The 21,004-nt window shown below is 37.4% G+C and overlaps 1 protein-coding gene and 1 non-coding gene across 2 annotated transcripts in view; both read left to right on the top strand.

The window, feature by feature from the left end:
- The window catches only part of LOC100254023 (protein NUCLEOLAR FACTOR 1), a 48,788-nt gene that overhangs the window by 25,743 nt on the left and 2,041 nt on the right, over positions 1–21,004 (top strand). Inside the window, exons 11-22 of the mRNA XM_002267138.5 lie at positions 7,606–7,808; positions 10,710–10,782; positions 13,088–13,147; positions 13,273–13,311; positions 13,435–13,523; positions 13,852–13,916; positions 14,464–14,510; positions 14,785–14,844; positions 17,360–17,431; positions 20,391–20,420; positions 20,529–20,623; positions 20,788–20,893. Coding sequence (XP_002267174.1) covers positions 7,606–7,808; positions 10,710–10,782; positions 13,088–13,147; positions 13,273–13,311; positions 13,435–13,523; positions 13,852–13,916; positions 14,464–14,510; positions 14,785–14,844; positions 17,360–17,431; positions 20,391–20,420; positions 20,529–20,623; positions 20,788–20,893 — 939 coding nt within the window. The remainder of the gene's footprint in view (positions 1–7,605; positions 7,809–10,709; positions 10,783–13,087; positions 13,148–13,272; positions 13,312–13,434; positions 13,524–13,851; positions 13,917–14,463; positions 14,511–14,784; positions 14,845–17,359; positions 17,432–20,390; positions 20,421–20,528; positions 20,624–20,787; positions 20,894–21,004) is intronic.
- LOC132254707 (U6 spliceosomal RNA) lies at positions 6,827–6,930 on the top strand. Its single transcript, XR_009467012.1, has one exon. It is a non-coding gene; the product is annotated as a U6 spliceosomal RNA (small nuclear RNA).

The following is a 21,004-nucleotide window of genomic DNA, read 5'->3' as shown; positions in this document are numbered from 1 at the left end:
TTTATTGAGTACTAAAGTATTTGGAAGGAACTTTAAGGAAAGGTCTATTCTTCAAGAATAATGGAGGTAGGAGCATAAAAGCCTTTACAGATGTAGATTGGGCTGGTTCATTAAGCGATTGAAGGTTGATGTCAAGATATTGTACCTTTGTTTGGGGGAATTTGGTGACTTGGAAGAGCAATAAGCAATCTTTTGTTGCTAGAAGCAGTGCAGAGGCTGAATTTAAAGCTCTGACCCAAGGGATTTGCGAGATATTGTTGTTGAAGCTAGCGTTAGAAGAATTAAAAGTTTCACATGGTGATCCTATGAAGCTTTATTGTGACAATAGAGCTGCCGTAAGTATTTTTCATAATCTATTTCATCATGATTGTACTAAACATGTTGAGGAAGATAAGCATTTTATAAAGGAAAAGATTGAGAAAGGAATTATTTGCATGTCGTATGTCCCTACATTCGAGCAGGCAATTGATTTGTTGACAAAAGGTCTTGGAAGACCAATGTTCGAAAAATTGGTAAACGGTGTGGTTAGTTGCATAGCTGTGGGAGATATGTTGTTAAGAGAGAGAGCGAGAGAGTGTGAGAGCGAGGGTGAAGGGGATGGCGACGAGGGAGATAACCAAATGGAGAAGCGGAGGAAACGGCAAGGAAAGAGTTTTGGGGTGGAATCAAAGGTCTTTGAAGTAGAGGTGGAGAAGAGAAGAGGTAAAACCCTACTCTTCATTGTGGAGAGCAAGAAGGGGGTATCGTCATGGGTTAGATTGGGGCCGGCAAGCGCTAGGATTTTTCTGGAGGGGTTGGATCGGTGCGTCAAGGATGGGAAAGAGGACAAATGGGAGAAGGGGAGAAGTTATTCCATGGTGTGCGAAGTCAATAAGGCGGGGAGCTTTATACGGTTAGGGGTTGTAGATGCGGAGGAGAAAAGATATAGTATTTGTATCTCGAGAGGCAGAGGGGAAAGGGGGGGATGGTCAGCTATGGCGGAGGTTGTACGGGATTTGATCGCGAGGCTTGACAGAAGGGAGGAAAAAAAGGAAGAGTCGATCCCTGTAAGACTGCAAGCTGAAATGGGTAAGAGATGGGGGAATAGGGGCAGTCTTTTGGTCAGAATGGAGGTAGAAGGAGAGGAAATCAGTAGAAATGTGAATAGATTGGGGCACTGCTTAGTTGGAAAATGGAACCCTAGGGTAGCAGGAGGAGAGAATCTGGCGAGGTTGGGGTGGTTGATGGCGAGCGCTTGGGGGCTGAAAGGGAAGCTTGGTTTGGCTTAGCTGGAAGAGGGTCAGGCCCTCCTAGAATTCGAACTTGTGGAAGAAGCCAGGAAATTTTTTGCCGCCGGGAAAAGGTCGGTGGGTGGGATTCAGGTTGGTCTGGAGCTTTGGAGTCCAAGTTACGAGTGTTTGGAAGAAGGGGAAATAAGAGAAGAAGTTTGGGTGAGGATCATGGGCTTGCCAATATTGCTCTGGGTCCCGTCCATTCTGAGAAGGGTGGGGGATGAGTGCGGTGGCATTGTAGCCATGGATCCTTCGACGGAAAAAATGGAAAACCTCCGGTGGGCTAGGATCCTGGTGAAAACAAAGGGAAATGAGTTGCCAAGTTCGTTAGAAATTGGAGTCGAGGGGATATCTTATAACCTTCCTCTTTGGTGGGAGGTGTTGCCGTCGATTAGACAGAAGCTGGAGGGTTATCGGGGCTCAACAGATCGTGCCAGAGGAGAGGTCAGGGGCGATGGAGGTGCACGCGCTGGTCCGCAAGTGGAAGAGTGGGGTAGAACAAGGCTTGAGGCGCTGTCATGGACAACTAACGGGATGGAAGGGCAAGTGGATGGGACGGGTAGGGTTTTGACTGTGGGCCGGATCCAATTCGGGTCGATGATCCGACCCTCAGTGGGTGGGGCGGAAGATGGGCCGTCCTTGTTTGGGCTCACTGAGAACACTCTGGGCTTGAGAAGGGCTGGGGGGCCTAGTCCGCAAATCCTCTCTGAAGGAGCAACTTCAAAGGGGGCTGGAGTTGGTGGGGTTGGGCCTGTGGATGGGTCGAAGGGCTCTAAGGGAAAGGAGAAGGTTTTAGAGGTGGAGTTTGGGCCGCGATTTGGGCCTACAGTGGCCCAAAGAAAGAGCAGCGGGCCGTTACTAAGCCATCTTAAGGATTTTGGGGTGCAGCCTGGTGGGCTTTCAGTTATGAGTAGAAAAGGCCCGATAGAGGTTCAGTTTAATAAAGGTCCGATGGGGATCTTAGCCCAACTTGGGCCCTATGGGGAAGCCAACTTTGAGCTGGAGTTTCTAAGTACGCGGGAAAAGGAAGCTGAGAGAGTTCAGCAGGTAGACTTTCACTACTTGTTGACAGATAGCGCCCTAGTGGAAGAAGTCTCAAGGTATGGGTCTCTTTCAAACTTAGGGGGTTTAAGGGATTTGGGGACTCCTTCTCATTCTTTTTTGTTTTCGCTTGGTCGGACTCCAGAGAGGGAGTTCTTTGATCATTCTGAGGTGTTAAGGGAGGCGTGCCAGAATGGAATTGTGTCAAATTGCCAAGACGCAGCTGGGCCTAGTGAGGTCCAGGCGGCTTTGATGGGTATGAACGGGGATAAAGCCCCAGGCCCTAACGGCTTCACTTTGTCCTTTTGGCAAAGTTGTTGGGACTTTGTAAAGGAGGAAATTTTGGAGATGTTCAAGGAGTTTTATGATCAGAATGTTTTCCTCAAGAGTTTCAACAATACCTTTCTGGTGCTGTTACCAAAGAAAGGAGGGGCCGAGGATCTAGGGGACTTTAGACCCATCAGTCTATTGGGGGGGCTTTATAAGATGTTGGCTAAGGTGCTGGCCAACAGGCTTAAAAAAGTGATAGGAAAAGTGGTCTCCCCTTATCAGAACGCGTTTGTCACGGGAAGACAGATTCTAGATGCCTCTCTAATAGCAAATGAAGTGATTGACACATGGAATAAAAGGGGTGAGAAAGGGTTAATCTGTAAGCTAGATATTGAGAAGGCCTATGATAGCATTAATTGACAGTTCCTTTTGAAGGTTATGGAAAAAATGGGGTTTGGTTCAAAGTGGCTGAGGTGGATGTGGTGGTGTATCTCCACAACTAAGTTCTCAGTCATGGTGAACGGAGTCCCAACTGGCTTCTTCTCTAGCTCGAAGGGGCTGCGTCAAGGGCACCTCCTTTCCCCCTATCTCTTTGTCATGGGGATGGAAGTGTTGAGAGTTCTAATCAGAAGGGCCACGGAAGGGGGATTTATTTCAGGGTGTAAAATTCAGCATGGTAGAGGGCGGGCTGTCCACATTGCACACTTGCTCTTTGTCGATGACACAATCGTTTTTTGTGAGGCAAAAAAGGAGCATTTAACGAATTTGAGTTGGATTCTATTTTGGTTTGAAGCCGCTTCAGGGTTAAGAATTAATTTGGCTAAAAGCGAGATCATTCGAATAGGGGAGGTGGAAGAGGTGGATGAGTTGGCTGTGGAGTTAGGGTGTAGGGTGGGGCAGCTGCCTGCAGTTTACTTGGGGCTGCCTCTGGGGGTGTCAAATAAGGTCGTCTCTGGGTGGGATGGGGTAGAAGAGAAAGTGAGAAGGAGGCTTGCCCTTTGGAAAAGACAATATATCTCAAAGGGCAGGAGAATCACTCTTATAAAGAGCACAATGACAAGCATGCCAATGTATCAAATGTCCCTCTTTCAAATGCCCATTTATGTGGCAAGGAGACCAGAAAAATTGCAAAGAGATTTTTTGTGGGAGGGGGGAACTTGGAAAGGAAAGCTCATCTTGTCAAATGGGAGGTGGTGTGTGGAGATAAGGAGAAAGGGGGGCTTGGAATAAGGAAGCTAACCCTTTTGAATAAAGTTTTACTTGGCGAAGTATGGTCAAGAGGACTTCGGTTGGAGGAATAAAAAGGTTGCGGGTGCGTTTGAGATGGGGGTTTGGAAGGAGATTTTAAAAGAAGCTGGCTGGTGTTGGGAAAACTTAGCGTTCAAAGTGGGGAAAGGCAATAAAATTAGGTTCTGGACTGACATTTGGTGTGGGGATATAGCGCTGTCCCAAAGATTCTCGCATCTCTTCATTTTGGCAGCTCATAGGAATGCGACAATAGAAGAAATGTGGGACCAGAATTTTGGAGAAGGAGGTTGGAATTTGAGATTTATTAGGGATTTTAATGATTGGGAGTTGGATATGGTAGGCAACTTGCTCCAGGTGTTGAGGGGTTTCAGGATTACTTGGGAGGAAGATTCGGTTTTTTGGAAGGGAGGGGGAAGTGGGCAGTTTAGAGTAAAGGAAGCATACAGCCTGTTGGATAGGCCTTTGGAGGTCGTTTTTCCGAAAAATAAGATTTGGGTGGAGAGAGTTCCAACTAAAATTATGTTTTTTGCGTGGGAAGCCACTTCGGGGAAGATATTGACTCTTGATAGGCTCCAAAAGAGAGGGTGGCAGCTTCCCAATCGCTGTTTCTTGTGTGCTTGTGAAGAGGAAAATGCGAATCACATTCTTATACATTGTACAGTGGCCAGAGTGCTGTGGGATTTAGTTTTGGGATTAGTTGGGGTTCAGTGGGCTTTTCCTAATTCTTTTGTATGTAACATTTGGGGTTGGGCTAAATTGTATAGTGGTGAGGAGCCGCATTCCCTTATAGGATTCCTGGAGTGGTTAGCCTCCAGTTAAGGGGTGGTGAGTTTTTGGTTTTTTTGCTTGTAAGGTCTTAGCTGCCATGTATACTCCCTGTATACTTTGGGGCTTTTTTGCCTCCTTTGAATGAATTCTGTGCTTACTTATCAAAAAAAAAAAAAAAATGGTAAACAAGCTAGGAATGCTCAATATTTTTAGCCCAACTTGAGGGGGAGTGTCGCAGATTCTGTTTTATTTATTTATTATTTTTTATTTATTTCAAATCTTTTAATTATTTGTTTGTTAGGTTGTTATCCTATTTTTTACGAGTTTAAATTTGAAGTTGTTTATCCCTAGAATAAAGGATTCAGTTTAGGTCTTCTGTTAGCAACTGAGTCTATTTATTCAACAATTATTTTTATTTTTTTGAATCAAATAATAGTGCATTAGTTTTTTTCCTTCCTGCATCTTGTTTCATATATATGTGTGTGTGTGTGTGAGAGAGAGAGAGATAGAGTTCTCTTTACTGACACACTTTTGGTGTACTCCTTTGGGATTGAAGCTCATCTAAGATGCACTTTTGGTGTGCCTTTTGTGCACTGCTTCATGAGGTGTAAACCTCTGAAGAATTCTCTTTGCTGAGGTGGCTCAAAAGAAAGAAAACAACCCAGTCTTTAACCCAAAAAATCTTGAAAAAATCCTTACCCTCACTCTTGCCATCACCACAATACCTCACTATTGTTGTCACCACCACCATCTTGGGCCTCTCTCAGCAATGTTGACATTTTCTCACCTTTGTTCCGGTATTGGCAGCTTCTTTCCCTCTCGTTGTGCTCCACTGTGCTAGGTCTTTTCTCATTCCCCTCCTCTCTTTCGTTCCTCTCTTTCCTTTCTCCTTCATCATTTTAAACATTTTTCCTTTTATCTTTTTATATTTATTTATTTTTTACTTTTATGTTTTTTTATTTTCCTTCCTAAACAAGTTCTCAGTCTACTTTTTTTATTTAAGTATTTGTTTTCCTTTTTTATGAGTCAAGGTTTCTTAGCCTATTTTTTTTTCTTTTATGTTTTTTTTTATGTGAAAAATTATCAAATTAAATAAAATTGATTTATTTGATCTTTGATTATATATCTATTTTGCCAATGTATATTTATGTTGATCTTTGAATGAATTACATAATTTAGTTAGTAAATTAAAGAATAAATATTTAATTACTGTTTAGAAAAAGATGTTAGGGAATTAGCTCAGTCAATGGCTCATAGAAACATTGATACAAGTAAAACCTCCAAGCAAGGAGATCATACAAAGCTCTCAGATCATTATGTGTTTCATGTGCTGGAAAGTTAAGAATAAGTTGGTCATCTATTCTTCTATCCTTCTGTTTCATATGTGGTTTGGAAGAGATTGTTTCTTAGGCAGATTTTTCTGAGGTTATCCCAAGAGATACTCCCTACTGTTGAAGAGAAATTTTGGAGAATTTACAGATGCTAATAAAGGTAGAAGTTCTCTACTATGCTATCCCAGCTACTGTGTAGCTGCTATATGGAAGAGGATTCTTAAGGTTTTTTCTAATACATCTATGGTAATGTGGATGAGATATGGACATGTTCATGTTTTTGTCATCACTTTTGAGCCATATCTTCCAGGATTTTTATATGGGGATCTCTCTTAGTGTTATTACTTCAAAACATAAACATGTTAGCTTCTGGAGATTGGATAGATGACATTCTCAGAGTGTCAGTATGTTGAGGTCCTCACCAAGATGCACTAGACTTGAATTTTGATGCTTGATCATATGGGAATCTTTGCTGGGTGGCTGTGGAGAAGATTTTGGTTAAAAGTGGAGTAGCAGCAAGCAGAACCCTTAGGCATCATCATTAACCTCAGTTCTTGTTTGGAGGTATCTTTTTTAATATTTTCATAGCTGACTGGTTCTGCATAACTACACATTGTATTTTTTGGGATGGATCTCATCCTTTTATGGGAGTTAAGTGAATGGTCAGATGATTGAAAACTGTAAAGTATATGGTGGTCTGTTTTATTTATACATACCCGAACGTTTGAACATAGTGTCATATTAGTGATTTTCAAGCCTCCATGGGCAGCTCAACTTGTAGGTGCTCCCATGCAAGAATGGCAGGTCCTGAGCTTGAGACCCTGGCTTACCTGATACATGATTCTTGGGGGAAGGTTTGTGCTTCCATAGTTTTCCCTGTCCTATGAAGCAAGGATAGTCTTTTTAAGGCACCTAATAACATTGGAACAATGCAGAGAGAAAATTAGCATGGCTTGTTTGCAAGGATGATGCACACAAATGGAGAGATGGTCCACATTTTTTGCCCCATCATGGGAAGATCAACTGCCAGGCACACTTGCGGACTACTCAACTACAATCCCAATATTTCATTGCTAATATACTATTTTTGGACAAACCTTGTTTTATGGAAATCGTTGCAGAATCTAGTAAAAATAAAGAAAGAAATCACCTGAAAGAGACATTGGATTTTTTCTAATTTTTAATTTTTATTTATTTTGGCAAGATTTTCTATTTCCATCATGAGGAAAAAATCCACTATCTATGATTTGAAAGGGTACCTTAAAAAATATTACTCCTCCCCTCAACCTTATATTTCCAAGACATGTGAGAACATCTTGCTCAACAATAATAAGGATAATTTAAATTTAAAAGAAATGGAAAAAATGACTGTTGAAATGGTACAAAATAGCCTTTTTTTTTTTTTTTTTCAGGCTTGACAAAAAATTTTCAGGCTTATTAGCCCTTCAACCTCTATAAAGACCCCTTGCCCTTGGGCTTAGAAGGCCACTGAGACATGAATGCAAGACACCTCATAATAGATATATATCATATATATATATATATATATATAGCATTCATTGTTTCTCATTAGAATTTAAAATTTTTAATAAATATTAGTTCTGTTTGTAAAAAAAGTATTAAAACCGTTGACTGGTTCTTATCCTTTCATAATACTATTTTATTTGCTTTCTCAGGTTAATGTGGAGCACATTGATCGTTTCTCTGATGAGTTTGGAACTGGAGTGGTTGAAGATGACCAGGAGCAAAATGAGTTATTCCAGAAAGTTCAGGATTATGAAAATTCAATAGTTCAAAAATCTTCAAAACCTTCCGACTTTCAAGCGCTTTTTGGTGCAAACAACAATGATCACTTTATGATAGGCATTAAGTTTACCAGGTGAGTATCTGCTTTTCATTGATAAATAAATAAAGTAAAAATTTATTTTCATTAGCCTTCTGTAGTTGAATGAAGCATAAAAATTTGGAAGTTTGTACCTAGGTTACCGACAACAAAAACACATATGAGCCAAATGATGGCATAATGGGCTCTATGATATGTTACATGGGTGGGTATGAGAGTTAGTTGGTGGTGTGCATCTAAGTGTTAAATTCATTTAGTTTGCAGATCTTAAGTCATGGGAACATGGCTGAATATCTAATTTCCCTTTATTATTATTCTATTCCTTGGGTGAAATTGAGGTATATGAATAAGAATGTGCAACATGAGTCCAAGGTTACTTACAATGAAATAGGAAGTTGTTCTTCTCATTTCTCTTTTGGATATACCTGTTGACAAAGATAGAATCTGAAACATGAGTCCAAGTTGCTTTCAACAAAATAGGAAGTTGTTATTTTTCTTTGTTACATATACCTGTTGGTTACATGTCTTAGCAAGGCAATTGGACACATGTACCACACCCAAACCCTCATCATATCATATCCAAAACAGGTACTTAACAGACTTTGAGGTGTCCAGCTCTAGGAAATCTCCAAAAGAGCTGCGGAAATAAGGATATGTACAGGGTCCACAGGGAACATCAAAAGAAATAGATCCAATCAAATATTTTCGAATTCCTCTCTTTAATTAAGCTCTAAATTAGGCAAGATTGGAGGAGTGTCAATGAAGGAGAAGATGATGAACCAACTTGGCCAAACCTAAGGAAAAACCACTTCCTGTCATCCAAATGATCAAACTATAAGAATATTCATCCAAACTATGGAGGAAATTTTGGTTCATTGTGAATGTTTTCAATGATTTTTATTGGAAAATTCTTCTTCTTGGTCTAAATCAATGACCTTAAAAAAGAGCACAGAGAAACCTATAATCAATTCCATATAGAAAAGCTAAATGCCATAAAGAGAATATGCTTCCTGGGCTTGCAGTTCCCTACAAAAGTTAGTGACAAAACAAAATCCCTAGGTTCACTCATATCATGTGTTTGCTCAGTGCTGAATCCTGTTTAGCCTCCACATGATGCACATCGAGGAGTTATTGATCAAGAGGCCAACTAAGCATCCTTTGGGAAACTTCATTTTACTCCTAATTTCCCCAACTAAATCAGTATCCTTTCCTAAAACATAATCTGAGATGCTTTCTCACAGACTACAATAATGAGACTACACAAACTTAATCAGAACCCAACCAAGAAAGCTGTCTGCATACTTTCTAGCAATCATCTGTCTCCATTGGCTATTTCTGTCGTCATAAATCCTTGAAAGTCATTCTCTCATCAATGGCTAGTTCATTGGATGAAGGCCAAGTATTCAATCCGCTTTTAGGAAAGTGCTCTGTTCCACTGGATATTTGAACTCATCACCCTTATCTTTCTGATAGAGATACCTCTATTATTTAACAATCATTCTAATAGCCAAAGCAAGAATAGCAAAGAGATACAAAATAGTTTCTTTTCACCTCTTGTGAAACTTCTATCCTTCTTGTAAGCATTATCATCAAACAAGTTTATCAAGTTAGTCTCCAGCATGAGATTCTGTAAAGGAGGTGCCCTGGTGTGAGGATTAGGTAAGTGGATGGAAATATTGATTGTAAATCCTAGCTCGGATGCCCTCTCATTAATATTCTGTTCAGCCCCTCTCCCATTCTTTAATCTTAAATCTTGATTTTAGGGTCATGAATATGGAGTTTGGAGGCATCTTAAGTTACATCTGATGAACCAGGGTTGATGGTTTGTGCCAGTCTGACTGGGTTTGAAACAGCTCATACTTATTCTCTCCTTCTATACACTGTGTACCTGAGTTCAGCCCTTTTCTATTAAGCACTTTTGAATATATATCCTACTTGTCTCTAGTAAAGTAAAAATGAAAACACAAGAATTGAAAGCATCTGATGAACTCGTTGGGAATGAAGTGCACCACTGAATATGGTATCTTTTCTGCAAACTAATGGTGGGAAATGCGAGGGCCATTCTAGAAATAAGAAATCTTCACCGGGCCTCTATTCAGCCTGCTCAGTCCTGACCTACAATTTGAAAAGGAAGAGGGAAGAAAGGATTCCCTTGTTGGATTTCCTACTGATCCATGAGCAAGAGAGAATACACCAAGAGATACATTGTCTACACCTTTGTCAATTTTGTTTTTGGTGTTTTTTAAATTTATATCAATAATTCAATAGTATGAATTGTTAAACACAAGCAAAAGATGGTTGGATCCTTCTAAAATTACAAAAGATGATTAAAAAAAGAAGGGTGAACTGCCTAACAAGAGTAGCAATATAACTATACAGAAGTTCTCCCAAATGAAAATTTATGCTTTTAGTTTGTACTTGAACACAAGTGGTAGTTGTTAGATGCTTTTATATGTCCTTGGTCAATTTCTTGTTAGCTTTATATGGCTTATGCTGTGGTGTTACCTAGCTCTCTGCATGAGTTAGTGAATGGGTGGGTTTGTGTGTCAGGGATACCAAGGGTAAAATTATGTGGAATGTTATTATTTAGTTTCCTGGTCACTGTTGGAAGAAACAAATGGTTTTTCTGGGGATTGGATTGCCAAATTTAATTGTAATTTGGTATCTTTCCAGTGCTCGTGTAGTTCAGTGAAGAATTTAGAGAAATAATGAAGCTTAAGAAAGATGATTGGGCTAATTGTTTTCACTATATGTTATTGCCATTGCAATAGATACTCAGTGAATTCTATGTTATTGTAATTCAGATCAATTTTCAACCTGTTTCCGTTATATTTTTTAATTGCTTGACATGAAATGTTGTGTCAGTTTATTGCTTGTATATTTGCAGTTACCTATCTTCTATGTGACTTTTTTCATTTATCTTTTTGTTATTGGTAGGAGGACCATAAAGTTGTACAGTGATTTCTATTCCTCAGACATGATTATTGCTTCTCCCCTTGGTTTAATAACTGTAAGCATTTACAATTTCAGTTCTTTAGTTTTGGTAACAATTTTATAGCTGGAAACTGCTAAAATTTTTGTCAGATTCTGTTCATTCTGTGCATTTTTTGTCACCTAGGAAAATCCTTGTTTAGCACAATCCAAAATGATGTTTGAGGGACTTATTTAATAGAGGTTGTTCTGATTATAATTTTCTGATTATAATTTTCTGATTTTGTTAAATTCGTGGGATAAACCTTTATCATGCCCAATCTGTCAGGACATGTTTCAGGAAATTAGTTAGTGGACTAGCTTTATTCATATTTTGTTTTTTCTATTTCGAGCTCTTTTGGTGGACACCCCTGAGAGATCTCTTGTGTTGATACATAAAATATTTCATTTATGAAGAAATGGAAGGAGGGTGCAATATATGGTGCTTCAATTCAAAATTCAAAGTTTAAAATACTGTTGTTTTAGCACAAAGAAATGAATCCTATTCCACAGAGCCTTAACCATGAAAAACTAATCCTAAAAATTCCTAGCACTTCATTCCATCTGAATTACCCAAATGGTGACCGGATTACATGAGACCAAAGAACTCGTCTGCCCCTCATAGTCTCTGAAGGACATCTGGAAGAGGTATTTTCCTGGAGCACCATCTAGCATGGTTCTGCTTATCCATCAAGCAGATTTGAAGCTGAAAGGCTGCATGGATTTGATTGAACAAGTTATAAACTGATTCTTTGTGCCTTTTATACATAATATGGACGCTTGAGGCATATAACTAATATTTGCCTTCTAATTTGAACTTTGAAGTATCTCATTGGCATTCCCTCTATTCTGGGAAACTATCCCAGCAAAAGCCTTAAATTTTTGAGACACTTTTTTTCCCCTTTTCCTCCTCTCTCTCTCCTCTCTCTCTCTCTCTCTAAGCAATTCATTGATATGACCTTTTAAAAAATTTCCGATCGGAGAACATCATTTCAGTCTCATAGAAAGCTGCACCCATGGCCCAAAACTACCAAGGATGATCAAAAAGGAAGGGAGAACTATCTAATAAGAGTAATAACATTGCCATACATTTGCCTTTCGAGGAACTTTGGCTTTCCAAATGGAGCTCATTGAACCAAAATTAAAAGTATCTGATTTATGAACGAGGAACTTGAAAAAGATTCTGGAGAGTGAATCTTAGCTTGTTAATTTCTCAAACATTAACATTACTGAGGAAATTAATGTTTCAAGAAGAACATGTTGTCACCATAGAATGAAGTCAGTAATGGGGAACCATATCAATGCAGGAATCCTAGAAATACCAGGAAAAATCTTTCTAGGATGTTCCTCACCAAAAAAAACCTTGCAAAGGAGACTAGTCTATTTCTGACAATGAATTTGTAACAATGAATATCCTAAGATGGGAAAACTTTTGGCACCTAGAATGATGAACTTAGGACATTTTTGTGTCAATTTGGTATCCTGCCCATTTTCCAAGTGGCCATCTGCTGTTTTAATCATGAAATGCCACATCAAGTTTTGCCTTCTAGGGAAGTCCACAATATTTTTGCAAGAAGAGAAGAGTTCATAAATTGTAGGAGTTACAGAAAAGGACTTTGGCTTTTGGTTAAACATTTTTCCACTAATGAAGAACTAATTAATAACCTGTTTTGTTTTGGATCAATGATTTTTAATTTCTAAGTTTTTTTTTTTTTTTTCAAACCAAACAATTCCCATTCTTGATAAACCTTAACAAAACCAAAACGTAACTATTGGCATTTTCACTAAAACCAACATTGATTTGACTAAAACATTGTGGAAATCTGGAGTATTTTTGTTCGAGTTATTTAGTGAAATAATCTCTTAAAAAGATCATATCCTATTTGCCCATTTGAAAATTAGATTGTTGCTTTGGTGTTTGTTTGCGTTTGTGTTGTCAAATAACACCTGTTCTAAAACAATGCTATGCTAACTCCTGTATCATTATTTGGGAATGTTGCTTTTCCAAGCCAACTGTTGGATTTTATACTCCCATTCATGTCGGGCAGACTGAATATCACATTGATGGGATATCAATAGGTGTAGGATTACAATCCCACTTTTCTCTTAAAACTAATTATAAAATAAAACTTTAATTTCAGGCATTGTATGGATAGAACAATGTTGAGACTTGATAAACTTTATATTTTGCATGCAAGATGAGCATAGAAAGCATATGTTGTCCAACAGTCAGTTTGATGAAACATATTCCCACTTGAAATTATAAGTAATGAGAGAGTAATAAATTCTCATACATCTAGCTGGACATATGACTTACAATTGGCTTCATTGTTGGGCTCTGTCAGAAAATTGGGGAGGCTGAGGTAGAAAAGGAAAAAGATGTTGATTATCTTTCTTCTATAGAGGTATTCATCTGATTTATTTTTGTTGACTTTTAAGGATTATGTGTTTGTACTGTCTTTTTCTTGATTATCTTTGTATGACTTTCTTTTCAATTAATTGGGACGGTATGTTTTGTTGGTTTGAACAGGTTCTAGTGATTGATCATGCAGATGTAATATCAATGCAGGTACATCATGTGATTAATATTTTTGGCATAAATAGTTTGTTAATTTTTTCTCCTTCAAGCACAAAGTCAACTTCCATTTCTTTTCTTATCTCGTTTTCCTTTTTGTTGAAAAAAAAAATGCAGAATTGGTCCCATGTGAATTCAGTTGTTGAACAATTGAACCGCATACCTTCTAAGCAGCATGGAACTGATATTATGCGCATTAGGCAATGGTATGTTCTAATCAGTTTGGATGTAATATAAACAATGTTTCTAAGTATTATAATTCATATCCATTCCTGTTCATGGAGGGCAAGCTCTATGGAATCATAAGGAAAAGTTCCATTTCTGGATATTTTCAAGTTTACTTTATTACAATATGTGATGTTCATTTTTTTTTCCTTTTTACTGAAAGTTTGCATGCTGTCAGGGTAAAGCATTACTGCTTTCATGAATTGTTTTACTAATAAGGATTGGGCAATTTCAGGAAGTTCTCTTTGAGTTTTGTTTTCTTCCTCGAGTTGAATTGAATTGACACTTTGTTCTGCCTTTCTCTCTTAGGTATCTAGATGGACATGCACAGTTTTATCGGCAAACAATAATTTTGGGTTCTTATTTAAACCCAGGTAATTGGCTTATCTACTATTCCTTTCAGTTAGATTTCTTGGAAACACCTTGTGTCTTTATTGCCTTGATTTGTTTGTTTGTTTAGTTTTGTTTTGTCTTTTTCTTCCCTCTGTTGGAGAGATGGCATTATGAATCATTTAGAAAAATCCAAACTAGTAAAGCTTGTACAAAATCCCCCCTTATTCCTTGCCAATTCATTGAGTGATAGAGATAGGAGTATGCTGGGTCCATGTTCTTTCCTTAATATGTGCATGGCAAAAATATGCTACAATCTATATAGCCCCTGGAACAGCGAAATGGAATCAGATTTTCTCAACTTTTCTTTCATCATCTCTCCCTCTTTTGATATTAGATATTCTGATCATGTACAGAAGATACTTATAATTTGAAGTTCCATATTTGGCATGGTAACTCATCACTTAAGCATAAAGTTTGTTCTTGGTATGCATTCTGAAAAAAGACGCTAGAACTAGGAATGGTATTTTTTTTTTTTTCCACAGAAGACACATCTATGAATCTAATCTACATCCACACTTCATTTTCCAGATATGAATGCCTCATTCAATCACCATTGTGTTAACTACCAAGGAAAGGTGTGTCAAAATTCTTCCTTGTATACATACATACATGCATACATACATACCTCCACTCTGATAGCAAGGCATTTATTCCAACTGCCCTACACCACTTAAGCACCATGGAGGCTTGAGCTAGGGACCTTTGATTCATTGCCAAAGGCCACTATTGCTGAGCTACCCCATGGGGCAATGTTCTTCATTCTATACACTCCATGCATATGTTGTAAACAGAATATATGGGGCAATTTTCTTTTAGACTTCATGTAATTTATTTTATTTGCATCTATAGGTGAAGTTGGTCTGTGAATATAAAGGTGCTCTTGCGAAAGTACTACTTCAAGTGCGGCAGGTGTGTATTCCTTTCTGTTCTTGTTCTTGGTTTGAACTGGACCTGATTTTATGCCAAAATCAAATCATTGACATGTAATTGGTTTTGTGGATTTGTTTATCTCCTTTTTCTGATATTATTCTGAACTTGGTATTATACTTTGTTTTTGGAGATCGATTTCAGGCTTGGGCTAATCTTAACAATTGCTTCATATAAAAGAAAATTTATAATCTAGTGCTTCTGCCAATAAGTACTTCCAGATAGGACATATGAGAATTTTGTATGACACATTATCATATCATCAAAACTGTATTACAGATGGCAAGAACAAAAAGTCCATCCCATGTTCACAGTATTCTAGCTACTTGTTTCTAACGTGCCTCAACTGATTGAGAATTTAATATGATACATTGGCATATCATCTTTAATTGTATTCTATGTGGCTTGAAGCAGCAAATCATTCCATGTTTATGGCATTCCAGGAGTTGTTTTCAAAAGTGACATGGACAAAGTCTTTGTTGGTTTTGAATTGGTTGAAGGCAATCCCTTGATACCTCTTCAATGGCTCTAGGACCCAAGAAAAAACTCCAATTCTTTGACAAGATAACCTGAGTCCATTATTACAGAGCAGCAAAAGGAAGAGAAAAATAAATGAGTTATGATAAAAATTAGAATCTTTTTTGTTAATAGCTATTACACCTCCAATAATTTAAACCAAACTGTGTCAATTGTTGCCAGCTCAAGAAGTTCGTATGGAAAAAGTACTTTCTATCAGTCTCTATGATTACTGCCATGGATCTAGCAGTTTTTCAACAAGCCAATTCCAATTAATATCAGAAAAATCTTATACTAACTAATTGAGTTTTTGAAGCTGCATGTCTCTTGTTAAGTTATAGGTCCACATGTTTTTTCTTTAGCCTTGGGTTGCATTGTCTTGCCCTTGTAGCACCTTTAACTTGGAACAAATGCTTATGGCTCATACTGGTGCAGTCACTGTCTATTACTTTAATGGGCCTTGGAATTGCATGCAAACTCAATTGAATTCAACTTAATAAATCTTGACTCAAATACATTTTTGTCATCTCCACAAATCCTTTCATTTTTTTTACCACTCTGCTCTAGGTAGGCCATATCTCCTGATAAAGCAAGGGTTTTTTCTTGCAAACTTGATTCAGTCTTTTTGGCCTCAGTCATAATATCCTTGTCACAGCTTTGTCATGAATCAGATGATTTTTTTACAAGGCAATAGCTTATCTCTGGTGCATGTGACCAAACCATCTTTGCTGTCCATCTAATTTTTCCCTAAATTGAGGCTTTCTCTAGCATCTCATTAATGCATTCAGTTCTTATTCTGCCATTTCGAATAATCCCACTCCATCCATCTCAACATCCTCATTTTGACTAGATTCATATTTTTAACATGTTTCTTTTTTATCCAACAATTTTCAATTAAGAGCTAAGTTTGTTTTATGCCTTACTTTCACTCCTAGTTTCATTGAAATTACTTTTTCTGCCTTTTTATTTCTGATTCCAAAGAAACTTTTTAATTTGTAGCATTTTCCATACATGTGAGACTGTGAGGTAGAAATATAGGAGTATCTTGTATATTAAAGGGAAATAATGATTAACAAAATTATTCACATTAGAGAACTAACATTCCTTGTCAAGTTTTGGGTACATGTTGGAGTTAAGGTGGGTCAAGTTTTGGACAGAGGGTGTTAGACCTCAGATTGATTTCTAGACCAACCAGCCAAACCCACTGAGTTGCGGCCCAGCATTTACCCATTCTCTAGTCTTATGAATTAAAGATATGCAATCATGAAGCTCCACTAGAATATGGAGCCAATTCATCCATAACAATCTGATAGGGGATGAGTGTGACTCTTTATGTAGTAATATTGTAATTGGAACATCACTTTTTTTTCCCCAATAGTTCTCATGTATGTTATTACTCCATCATAGGTTGTTGATCATGACTACCAGTTACCCTCCTTTTTTGTTACACCAACTATCTTTCCAAGGATGTTTTTATATGTTATCACAAGTCATTTAAAACCATGTGGATATCTTTCTTTTATAAGTGTTCCCAATTTGTTTGCTAAGAAAATAATACCCATGATCAATCTCCTTCTCTTTCCAAGAGGCCACACTGTTTTTGGATCCTCTTGGTTCATGTCTTATTCTTTGTTCACTCTCTTGAAAAATAGGTCCAATATCACAACATTCAGTTATTTAGATTTTACTCTATTGAGTTATTTTGTTGTAAAGCCAACAAAATATTTTCTCCATTCATCTGGAATTCCTCGATTTTTGTGATGTTGTTGAACAATATGATGAACCAAACATTTCATGCTTATACGCTTTCAAGCCTCAATTGTCAATGTTGGAGATTTTGCCATATTATTGGTTTTTGAGGCTCCATTCATTTGTGTGTGTGTGTTTTTGAGGCTCAAGCCCCTCGTCAATTTTTATGTTCTCTAAGTAGACTTTGAGTTTCTCTATCATGCTGATATATTGTGTTATTCTTCCCTTGCAGATTTATGAGCGTTTTGATGCAGATTCAGTAGTAGATTCTGATGATGCTCGCTTTGAATATTTTACTACGAAGGTTCGTTTAAATAATTATCATGTTTTTTGTAGTTTATCAAATGAATGAATTGGTAGAAAGAATTTTTCACAGCCTGTCTCCTCTTAGTGTCTATATTCTTGTATTGAAGCTGATCAACTTGAGTTTAGTTAGCTATTGGTTAGAAAAAGATTGGAAGCTTGTTTTACTTTTAAACCATGCTGTATTATCAGCCATCCAAAAATAGCTACTCTAATTGAACGAATACATACTTTGGGGTCTTTATGTTTCTTTTAGATAATTTGAAGGAAGCAACTCCAATTGAGGAACTAAAATAGGGCAAAGAGAGGGAGGAAGGGAATAATGCTAATGTATTAAAGAGAATATAAAGCCATGGTTTGAAATGCAATGCTCTTCTTTTTGTGGCTTCAGAAGCAGAATAATAATCTATTTACGTATCTTCCAAACCAAAGTTCTTTGAAAAATCCTACTCATTAGAGCTTCTGTGAAAGAGATGTGCTATCTTTGCCATGTCAGTTCATTTTTTCCCTTTTCCTTCCTTTTTGCTGGGAGTTTGGAGTGGACTATATGGATAGAAACATGGATTCCTTAATGCAATCATTTATACTTCTCTTTTAATTTTTTTCCCTTCTTCTGTTGAAGCATAATAACTCATTCTTCCTTGACTTTTCCAATTTTCATTTTTAATAAAATGTAATTTTTTTCTGGATTTTCTGGTAAAAAAAAAGTTTAAAATTAAATGTTTTTAGTTTACTGGACATTCTCATTCATACATATGTGCAAAGGTTTATATGGAGTGAGACTTAGACCTTGCCTTTGATTGTTTTGGTTTAGATATCCTATTTCCTATAATTGGCCTCACATTATAAAGAATGTTATGTAACTCATATTAAAGTTTGTCATAAATAGAGATAAATAAAAGAGAAGAGACATCATAAAAAAAAGGCAATTCTACAGAGATTTTTGACACTTAGTAGCATAATCTGGAAGAAAGAAATGGAGGAAAGCAAGAACAATTTCTGTAAGGAATTTCAAATTTGTGCTTAATGCATAGAATGAGGAAGAATGTAAAGTAGCATTCCTCATTTTCTAAGGAATTAGAAGGGGAGAAAATGAAATAAAAGGGGTGGAAGGTTGCATTTATATGTGGTCTGTTAGATTTCAGTTACTAGTGAGTGGTTTTGACAGCTAAGGATGTCAACATGGCGGGTTTGGGACAGGTTTTCCCTACCCAGATCAAAACCAAGGCAGGACAGTTGGGGTGGCCTCCTTGTTTAGTAACACCTCTGTAATCCCATTCCCAGCCCATGTTGCATATGCTTACACATCTTTCTCAATCTTTGTCTACTGATTCCTACCCACAAAAATGAAGCACCTTTGAAGAAATGAAAGATTCCATGTTCAAATCGAACAATTTCCCCAAAATGTTAAAATAAAATCAAACCTGACAAGAAGAAACTAATCAAAAACAAAAATCCAAAACTACCAACATGAAAAATTCATTAATGATACCCATATAGAATGGGTCACAAAAACCAACACTAAATAAAATCAGAAGAATAAAATCTCACCAGACAAAAAGAGAAGATGTAGGAAGATGTTCTTGGATCTATAAAGAATCATGAATCTGCTTGAGAGTTGAGACAATGGGTGTAGACAGACTAAAGGGAAGCTTTTAGAGAGATAATGGGATCTGTGGCTGTGTCGACCTACCTACGGTGAGGTGTGGCTGTTGTGACCTACCGCCAGTGAGATGTGGCTTTGGTCTTAGATTTAGGGATAGGGATTTGGGAGGAAGCTGAGGATGAGCAGTGTGGAGAGAAGGATTGGGAAAAATAAATTCTTAATTATATATGGGATATGTTGTGAACTTTTGGAATTTGAATAATATTTATGTAATTCTATGTATAATCAGAGTGAGGCATGACGAAGTGATGAAACCTGCTCTGATCCAGATTCAGGTTTGGGGACAAAATTCCATACCCTTTCCTACCCTGATTACCATTTCCCCAAACCTGGCTCATCAGGGGTGGACCAGACCAGGTTTGAAAATCCTACCTGATTGCCACCCGTAGTGGCAGTGGCATAATGGTTGTTGGGCCCAATATATATTTATTTATATATGACCTTTAAGAAAAAAAAATTCTGTGAAATTCCCCCTTGGAAGACACCCTACCCAAAGGAATTGAGATGATTATACTAAAAGTGCATCAATACGGGAGGAAGAAAAGCAGTAGTAAAAGAAGCTTGACTTTTTCCCTTTCAACTTCCATTCACCTATGATTGCATTGTACTTCTTCACAAAAATACACCTAAAACCATTTGAAACTAATCTTACCAACATGGTAACATATTAAAGCTGATGGTATAAAATTTAAAAATCAATCATCAATGATTCCAATCTTGTGTTTTATTTGATAGACTGGGACCTGTCAGAAATTGGGTGCCTTCACCATAGAACTGCTGCTTACGTGACAATCTATGTTCCGCTAATCTGTAATGATGGAATTTCCTCTTGTTAGGGGCTTTTCTCTGTTCCAGCATGTTTTATAATGCAGTCAATTAATTTTGCAATCCTGGCATTTTCTTCCCTGCCAAATTTAATATGTAGAGGTTTTTTGAAAATTCTGAGTCAGGTGTTGAAGATTGTCTAACCATAATGTTTGTTGGCATATAGAACCCCCATAACCTAGGTTTATCTAGTATTTGATGTCTCATGATAATATGTCTATGACATGTCTATACAGTATCCAAGAATCTGTGGATCCAGCATGAGAAACTAATGCAAGATTCTTCCTTTTTTGTAACATATACCTTGCTGTTAATCAAGTTGATTAGCTTCCATTAGGAGTGCTTCCTGTCTGAGTCTTAAATACTGGGATGCAAGAAATAATATATGGTTTTTCCAGCTTTGAGCTCAAAAAGTTGGCTTCTGTAAGAAAGGATATTCATTTTGATTCTGGTTGCTTCCTTCTTGCAGGTTTTTCCCAAGATAAAAGATTCTATTCAGGTATTTGTACTGTTAGTTTAAAATATTTAAAAATGAATTGCAGTAGGCCCAAACGTTTAGCTAAATTTTGTAAATTCTGTGTAATCTTTTCCTGAACTTCTCATGCAGGGTGGGATTATGCTATTTGTCAGTTCTTATTTTGAGTATGTTCGTATAAGAAACTTCTTGAAGTCTCAAAATGCATCCTTCTGTTTGCTTGGAGAGTAAGTAGCTGTTTTTCCCTCTTCTGATATTAGTTTGACACTACCTTTTGAAAGCCTTCAGGATGTCCTATAGGAACTGTCTCCTGCTTTAATTGCTAGCATCATTCTCTGGGAAATAACAACCTCTTTTTCATTTTTATTTTTTTCCTTTTTTGCAAATTCAGGTACACAAAACAAAGTGATATTTCTCGTGCACGGGTTTGGTTTTTTGAAGGAAAGCGAAAAATCATGCTTTACACTGAAAGAGCTCACTTTTATCACAGATACAAGGTTATCATTTGATTGCTGATCATATGCTTTATTGAAGAAGTATACCTCCAGGGAAACTGCTTTTACACACATGCATTCTCTTGCCTGACTAAATACATCTGCCTGTTGTTT

The sequence above is a fragment of the Vitis vinifera genome, chromosome 11, assembly GCF_030704535.1.
Source record: "Vitis vinifera cultivar Pinot Noir 40024 chromosome 11, ASM3070453v1".
In the NCBI taxonomy this organism is placed as follows: domain Eukaryota; kingdom Viridiplantae; phylum Streptophyta; class Magnoliopsida; order Vitales; family Vitaceae; genus Vitis; species Vitis vinifera.
Note: the sequence above shows the minus strand (reverse complement) of the source record. Positions and strands in the feature narration are given on the sequence as shown.